This window comes from Octopus bimaculoides, chromosome 22 (genome assembly GCF_001194135.2).
Source record: "Octopus bimaculoides isolate UCB-OBI-ISO-001 chromosome 22, ASM119413v2, whole genome shotgun sequence".
Classification (NCBI taxonomy): domain Eukaryota; kingdom Metazoa; phylum Mollusca; class Cephalopoda; order Octopoda; family Octopodidae; genus Octopus; species Octopus bimaculoides.
Genome location: NC_069002.1, coordinates 13,091,785 through 13,100,462, shown reverse-complemented (window position 1 = coordinate 13,100,462; position 8,678 = coordinate 13,091,785). Strand labels below are relative to the sequence as shown.

The 8,678-nt window shown below is 36.5% G+C and overlaps 2 protein-coding genes across 3 annotated transcripts in view; one reads left to right on the top strand and one right to left on the bottom strand.

Annotated features, from left to right (window-relative positions):
• LOC106877605 (alpha-L-fucosidase) overlaps window positions 1-8,678 on the bottom strand; it is a 28,584-nt gene that overhangs the window by 12,371 nt on the left and 7,535 nt on the right. Inside the window, exons 1-3 of one of the 2 annotated variants that reach the window (XM_014926550.2) lie at window positions 3,214-3,784; window positions 1,141-1,247; window positions 821-948 (exon numbers count right to left, since the gene is read on the bottom strand). In XM_014926550.2, coding sequence (XP_014782036.1) covers window positions 821-948; window positions 1,141-1,247; window positions 3,214-3,638 — 660 coding nt within the window. In that variant the 5' untranslated portion in view covers window positions 3,639-3,784. Of the gene's footprint in view, window positions 1-820; window positions 949-1,140; window positions 1,248-3,213; window positions 3,785-8,678 lie in introns of those variants that run through there. The other variant, XM_052975867.1, reaches the window with a different exon arrangement.
• Window positions 3,952-8,678, top strand: part of LOC106877606 (DNA replication complex GINS protein SLD5) — a 36,740-nt gene continuing 32,013 nt past the window's right edge. Inside the window, exons 1-2 of the mRNA XM_014926551.2 lie at window positions 3,952-4,942; window positions 7,359-7,505. Of these exons, the coding sequence (XP_014782037.1) occupies window positions 4,850-4,942; window positions 7,359-7,505 (240 nt within the window). The 5' untranslated portion in view covers window positions 3,952-4,849. The remainder of the gene's footprint in view (window positions 4,943-7,358; window positions 7,506-8,678) is intronic.

Sequence of the window (8,678 nt, the reverse complement as noted above, 5' to 3'; positions counted from 1 at the left end):
TGAGGCTCCGGCAGGGGGTGGGTGGCGACCCCTGTTGTACTCTTTCGCCCCAACTTTCTCTCACTCTTTCTTCCTGTTTCTTGAGTAACGCTGTGATGGACTGGAATCCTGTCCAGCTGGGGGGAACACATATGCCATAGAAACCGGGAAACCGGGCTCATGAGCCTGGCTAGGCTTTAAAAGGGTGCATAAATAATATATATATATATATATACACACAGCCAATGAGTACAGTGGTCACTAAAGTGACAGGGGGTGCTAATAAGAACTAGCATTGCTAGAAATAAGAGTCAAAACAACTCTTAGCCACGTGAGAGCACTTTTCTAAAAGCTGACAAGGGAGACAGACTCCCTCCCTACGACAAGTGAGATGGAGTCATATCAGCGCTGATTTCAGATTTAATCCATCTTCATCAGTGACCAAATACTCCGTTGCCGAGGGTTAAATTATATATATTAAGTGTATGATTAATTTATGGAATGAAGTTCGACAAATCCAATCATATTTGTCAAAAATGGAGGAGATAAGATGTTAAAAAGTTGTATGAAGTTTATTCATGCATACAATTGTTTCGAACATAGATATAAATTCATATTTGAATTTGAAAATTATCAAAGTACTCATCAGTGCAGAGAGAAAATAATGATAGGAACTTAAAAAAAAGAACAGAGAAGTTGGATCTATGAGTTTCATGTTTATCTGTTCCTATCTGTATGCGATAGTGATGGGAGTCATGTCAAAAGACACACAGATTAAAAGAGAGGCAGACTAACAGACAGATAGACAGACAAAGATAAGCAGGAATTGGTCTGAACTTACCCTAACAAACCTTTGGGTTGTAAAATTGTTGGCTTTGTCTTGTAGATAAATGGGGTGGAACCATTCAAAGAGAGAATGGTACAGACCAAAATGGATCGGAGTCTTCTTGATGGCAGCTGCAAGTTCACCTGAAGGATGAGGGAGAGAAAAAGAAGTCACCTGTAATTGTTTTGTTAGGTATTGGTGGTGGTTGTATTGGTGGGGTGTAAGGAGTGATAGGAATAAATATACTGATGTGAGAGTGAAGAATATGCCAATGGAGGAGGAGGAGGATAACAGTGGTGGTAGTGTTGAAGATTTTCAGGAAAATATAAACTAACCAACAAGGTCTCGTTTTGGCCCCACAGCTTTTGAGTTCCAATTCCAAGAGTATTTAGATGGCCAGTTGGTGTACCCTTCATGGTGTTTGCTTGTTAGAACAATGTACCTAACAAAAGAATTTAGAAAGCAATAAATTAACCCTTAAACAGCAGGAAAGGGTTGTATGAAAGTGTGTGCCAAACGAGCAAAAAACAAAAATAATCTCTTTTTTTCTTAACAGTAATTTTTATATTCATTTTCACTTGAAATAAGTACAAAAAAAAAACTATAATTGTTAGTCTTTTGCACAATAAAATTTACAATCTCATTACAAATCTTATTAAATACAATCTTATTAAAAACTGCCATAAAATACTGACTTTCCTTTGATAATGGCCGAATCCATGTAAAATTTTTGAAACATCAATTGATGATGTCCACTGTTCTTTAATGAAAGATCAATTGATGATGTCAGCTATTTAAGAGTTAATCAATTAATTAACCTTGCATGTGTAAACGAAGCAGGGTTATTGTAGTCAGTTGTTTTAGTCTGTTTGTCTGTGTGTTTACTAAATTAATGGAAAACGGCTGAATGCATTTTCACCAAATTTGGCAAAAATACTCACTGGGTGAGTGGCTTGAAGTCATCAAATTTTGGTTTGATTATCTTCAAAACTAGCAGACAGGTGAAACAAAATGTTTTTTTTCTTTATTACATATGCATAAACAATAAGCAGGGGAAATACCTCTTGATGGCATTTTCTTGAAATATGAATTCATCTGAGAATATATTTATTAAATTAAATCTTATTTTAACCTTGTGTACATGCAGGGGATGCATTGCCCCCACCACCACCCTCCGATGCCTTTTGTTTTTCATTTATCTTTTTTCATTGTTTCAGCCACTAACTGAACTATGACCATGCTGGGAGCATTGCCTTGAAGGGTTTGTTCAACCCCAGTACCCATTTTTCTTTTTTCAGTCAGGTACTTATTTTTTCAGTCGTTTTTGCCAAACTGTTAAGTTACTATCATGTAAGGGACACTTTTTCATTTCCAGTTTTCCCTAAAAACATATCTGGTTGTGGGGAAATATTATCTTGCTTGGAAACAGTTGAAGATTAGTGACAGGAAGGGCATCCAGTCATAGAAAATCTGTCTTAATGAATTCCATCTGACTCATGCCGAGCGTGATCATTGCTAGACAGAACATGGCTCAAATTAGTATTTACTTTGAATATATTTTGATTGGCTGGGGAGAATTGCATGATTAGGTTTATAAATTTTTGTGAGCTCCTCCTATACATCCCATCCCATCTTTAATGTCATATGACAATATGTTTGTTCTGTAAGTTAAATTTGTCATAGTTGAGTGATAAAGGATGATGACATGTGATTCAGACATTGAGATCATGTGATTATTGAAATATTATCGTATTAATTTTATAAATTGAGTATTGGGGTTTGTGGTTGTTGATTTTTCTACAAGTTGTAACTCAGGATATATATATTAATTTCTTTTTGTGTGTTTTGTATGATATATAAATATTATTTAAATATAAAAAATAATAAGTTCTTAATGGTATATAGATTTAAATTATATTTGAGTATAAAATATATTGTTTAATCTTATTGTTTTTGATAATAGTTAATAATATTAATTTGTGTATAGTGTTGTTTATAAGTTAAATTAAATTGATTATAAGTATGTATTTCTTTAGAATATTAGATAATAATAGGGTACTACTAAAGCAGCGCGGACGCATGACTGCGCAATCGGGTCCGCGCTGCTTTAGTAGTACCTAATAATAGTTCTACATGACACATTCTACAAGTATCCGAAGTTTCAAAGTGTTTAGTTAAAAAAAAAATTAATTAAAAAGTCTGTACGTCAAATTGAATAGATCCGAAATAACAATTGAATGTAACTCAAACCAACATTTATAGGCTTTGAATAATAATAATAAAAACTATGGCTACAATGTCCTTCCTGGTAATTGAAAAAATGAGGCCATGACTTGGACAAATGTCACACTCGTGTTGGATCAGGGGAACAACATCATTTAACAAGAGAAACAAAAATAAACAACAACCTGGCACCGGATTTAGTAAATATTTCTGCCCACTGGTTTGGGTCGTAAAACTCTGTGGTGAACATCGGAGCAAAATCCTGGTAGGTGAAACCTGGCCTGTAATTGTCCTTCATAAATTTCACATAGGCAGGACTCTGTTCCGCTACAAGGTACCACCAGAACCAAGCAGAGCGAAAGCTGGGCACAGAAAACACACCCCAATGTAGGAAGATGCCGATTTTGGCCTCGTCATACCATTTTGGTATGGGACGTGTGTCAAGAGATTGCCAATCGGGTGTGTATGGACCACTAGAGTCGCTGGTCCGAAATGCTGCAACGTCCCAGGATAAACTTGTTAGAGACAATATAAGAACTAAGAATAATATCGATGACGGCCTCCAAACAGACACATTTAACTCCGAAGCCATCTTTGTCGTGGCTTGCATTCAAAACCTAGGTTTATATTTCCGCGTGAGTGATTATTAAACTATAAAAGAAAGAAAAACAAACGTTTGACTACTGCTGCTGTTGATACAGCTGCTAATGTTCTCAACGTCTGGTATTGTTTACAACTGCTAATGTTCTCAACGTGTGCTGTTGCCACTACTACTATGTATTTAGCCAGTGCGTGGCTGGTACTTCCTTTTTACGACTCTCCCACCCGCACGATTTTCACTAGGGTGTTAGGGTCAGGGTTAGGGTTAGTTTTAGGGTTTAGGGTCAGGGTTTGGGTTTAGGGTTATGGTTAGGGACGGAATTCCCTAACCCTAACCCCTAACCTAACCCTAAACCCTAACCTAACCCTAAAACCCTAACCCTAACCCCAACACCCTAGTGAAAATCGTGCGGGTGTTAATCTGAAAATTTACCGAGCCAACACTCTTTCATAACTTTTGATTTTTCTTTTAAATCTTTAACATTTATAAAAAATATTTTAGAGATATTTCATTCATTTTTCCTGTTTCCCTTCTTACAGTTTATTATTAAGGCTTTTTAAATTAATAAATTAAGTACCAATTGGGCACTAGGTCGATGTAATGGACTAACCCCTTCCCCAAAATTTTAGGCCTAGTAGAGAAGATTATAAGTTTTCGACTTCGTTGTGTAAGCTGATCTCCATGACAACATGACTACATCGGCAAGGGGACTTTTCGATTGGCTAAATATAATTTAAACACTTGAAACTTCTTTATTATTAATTTCTAAAAAGAGAAAAAAGAAAAAAAAAAACTGAATGCGATTTTCGTCATCAGTATACAAGGATTTTTGAGATGAGATAGTGAAAGAAGAGAAGAAAGAAAAGAATGAAAGAAAGAGAAAGACAAAAAGGAAATGAAGAGTCAGAAAAGAAAAGGGAAGAAAGAAGGGAGAAAAAGAAAGGCAGGAAAGCAGAAAAGAGAAGGAATGAAAAATAGAAAGAAAGGAAAAAAAAAGAAAGAAGGAAAGAGAACGAAAGAAATAAGGAAAAACCAAAGAGAAAGGAAGAAGGAAGGAGACCGAAAAAAAAAAAGAGAGAAAGAAAAACAAAGAAGCCGAAAGGAACTGACGTGTGCAGTTGTATGTTCGAGTGGTTGTGTGTCATGTGACTTTGAGAAAGCGCGCCAAACTTCAATTAATCTGGGTTTGTCACTTCGGTTAATGAGGTAACGTCACAGTAATGACCGATCTTGGACTATCTTTGGATTTCAGTCGTGATGAGGAAGATGTCGAACCTATGACGGCTAATGAAGTCCTCTCGAAACTCGAAGAGGTTTGTTTTTAATAATTAATAACTGGTTATTTATTAGTATGATTACAGTTTAGTGCCCAACTCTCCCACCGATTTTGCTTTTTTATAACTTTGTTAGTAATGCATGGTTTTTAAGGAAATTTTGAAGAGATATTTTATACGAATGCTTAGATGACGATTCTGCCGAGGTAATTAAAAAATATTTGTGCGGAACATGAAATAGTCTTTAGTAGCCTGCTTCCCAACCACCTGGTTACAGATTCAGTCCCACTGCCTGGCACCTATATACTATCTACTATAAGCCTTGGGTCGACCAAAGCGTTTTGAGTGGATTTGGTAGACGGAAATTAATAGAAGCCCGTCGATTATATATGTGTATATGTTTGTCCCCTATCACCGCTTGACAACCGGTGTTGGTGTGTTTACGTCCCAGCTGAATTACAGCGATGTAAACATGCATATGCCCACGGGCATATAATATAATGGATAAGAGTGTGGGCTACTAACCCTTGGATTCTAATAAATAAATAGTATCAACAGAAAAAATAACATCAGCGACATACCTTAGAAATGAGAACAATGTACCCCATTAGTCAAATAAAGGGTTGGATTTGAAATTCCACCAGAACACCTGATGAAGGCTGGAGAGTACATCAGCCAAAATGTGATAACAACAAACAGACAGTATACCAGTTCTGGTTGTCAAGCAGTGGTGGGGCAAACACACACACACATATCAGTAAAGTAGCTAGTTAGAAAATCTCTGTTAGAGATAAAAATAGTAACTACACAGAGAAGTAATATTTGTTGCTACTTCAACATGGCTGTTCCATATGAACCAACATTTTTAACCCCAAGAGGAAGCTTCCTCTAGCTGGTTATCAATGCAATCTGTACTTGATATATATATATATTGCAAGCAGGGAGTGGACCCCTACCATCTTCTAACAACTTGACAGGACCAGTTGACCATCTGGTTTTGAGCTACTTTTGTTCATCCTCAGTGCTGGACACCTGTCTGCTAGAGATAATAGTTTACTGCAGCTCACAATATATAGAAAAATAGGTACCAATGAGTTACTGGTCTTGCAATAAGCTAAGTAGCTAGTTAGCACATCTCTATAAGAGATAAAAGTAGTAATTATACTGAGAAGTAATGTTTGTCACCACTTCAACATGGCTGTTCCATATGAACCGACTTGTTTCGGTTTCCATCTACTGAATCTACTCACAAGGCTTTGGTTGGCCTGAGGCTATATCAAAAGACACTTGCCCAAAGTGCCAAGCAGTGGGACTGAATCTGGAGTCATGTGGTTGGGAAGCAAACTTCTTACCACACAGCCACACCTCTGCCTATAATCCTTGGTATGTTATGTTTCAAAATAAGTAGACAATCACAACTGGAACATCACTGCAAACTTAGAGGCTAAATATTTCAGATAGATTAACTGAGACTATGTATTACAAGAAGCATTCCATCCAAAAGGTTTCAACAGGGTTTTCTGCACACCCACTTTCACATAAAAATCAGGTTGCACCAAAGCTTGTCTCTAATGATAAAAACTGAGAGTCAGCCAAAGAAGTTTTTTCAACATGGAATTAACTCACTCAAAGCTTCGTGTTTATGGTTCAGTCCTTCTCAGAAATTTTTATCTCAAATCAATTCAAGTTTTAATTATTTTGTCACTCAACTCAATTGACAACATTAAATTTGTCATTGGACAGTCACCTTCTCTGAGATGTTTTGTCATTGCTTATTTGGCATTAGGCATTTTAATGTTTCTCTCTAAAGCACTCAATACACTCTATAAAGTGGTTGGCATTAGGAAGGGTATCCAGTCATAGAAAATATGCCAAAGCTGACTTCAGAGTTTGGCACAGTCCTCTGACAAATTGTCCAACCCATGCCAGCATGGAAAATGGATGTTAGATGATGAGGGTGATGATGATCATGATCATGAAATTACAAATAATTAAGCATAGAGGTGCAGCCATGGCTGCATGGTTAAGAAGTTCACTTTGCAGCCACATGTAAAGACAGACAATATGCCACTAAGCATTTTGGGCTAACAGTTCTGCCTTTGGTCATAAATGACTGTAGGATTGTACCAAGAAAGTTCCCCTCTGAGGCACAAGTCTGGGCAAAATCGTTTACAGAAGACCAGCAATCACCCATGCATTCCAGCCTCCCCACTCCATGCCACCGATGTTATCCTAGGCAAAGGCAAAATCCGATACAGCTTGGCACCAGTGATGTTGCAACTCATTTCTACAGCTGAGTGAACTGGTGCAACGTGAAAATAAAGTGTCTTCCTCAAGAACACAACACACAGCATGGTCCAAGAATTGAACTCACTACCTCATTACCACAAAGTGTTTGTCATCATCATCATCATCCTGTTCTTCATAATTTTCTTTTTGTTTTTCAACCCTCTAGGCATGGCTAAACGAGAAGTTCTCTCCTGTTTTACTTGAATCCAAAACAGAAATTGTTGAATGCTTGCTTGAGCAGATTGGTGTCATGGAAGAGAATATCCGCAAGGCCAAAAAAGGAGATTTTAAGGTCAACGTCCACAGAATGGAGGTAAGTTTCAGGGATGATGTTGGGGGAACCATTTTTTAAAACTAACAATGAAATATGCACCTGTTATACTTTTTCAGCAATTCACAAGTCACTCCAGCTTTTGACCCTTCAATCATTAGTAGAGTCATATCTTCTTTCTGTTGTCCAGTGTGTTCTTCTTTGCTCAAGATTATACAGTGGCTTGAGGGAGCTTAGGTAGCTATTTCTGGGAGGTTTCACTAACATGTAAGGTACAAGAATACAAAGGAAAATAGATAAAAACAGCATGAATATCTTTATTAAGCCTTAAGGAACAACTTTTGCTTTGTGGTCAAGTTCACCATGTCTGCTATATTTAAATCTGAAGAATGTAGATGTAGATCTGAAAACAGAATGTGTATATGTGTCCTATAACTTTATGGTTTGACAGAGATAAAAAAATACCATATTTGACTGCATAAAAGATGCAGGGGTATATTAGATGCACCGTAATTTCTGCAGTGTATACTCAGATAAAGAAAAAAAAAATTTTGGTGCCATCAACCCTTTAGCATTCAAATTTTTCTGTCAAATGTAATGCTTATTTATTCATATTGATTTGAATTAGCCATGCATTACGTTGTAGCTTTGAGATTTCAATGATGTAATTGTTTATTTTTAGACTAATATTGTAGAACTGTGAGAGGCCGGATCTGACCAGTTTGAAGATAAAACAGGGCTGAATATTTTGGCTGGTTTAAATGCTAAAGGGTTAAATCATGTAATATAGACCTAACTTTACATATAGGACAGGGGATGGGGGTATTTTTTAATTATATTTTTTAGACGGTTTTTTGTGGTGGGGGGGAAAGTGCATCTTTTATACCATCAAGTGCAAGAAATTAGTGTTGACGTCGAAATGAGTGATTGAAACACTCGAAGATAGTGTCCCAGGAAGGCCATAATTCCAGTGACTGAAACCTGTCAGTAAAAAAGAAAAGAATTTATAGCTGGATTTTTGTCTCTTAAGTGTTGCATGCTAATTTTTTTTTTCTGTCTAATGAAGTTGGATCATAGAATTATCTTCATAATTCTTTTTTTTTTAAGATACTGATAGTTTTATTTAGTAACATATTTTTACTGGGGAAAAATAAATGAAATAAGAAAAACGAATGTAAAAGGGTGGCATTCTGGTTTAAGCAGCCCATGTAATCC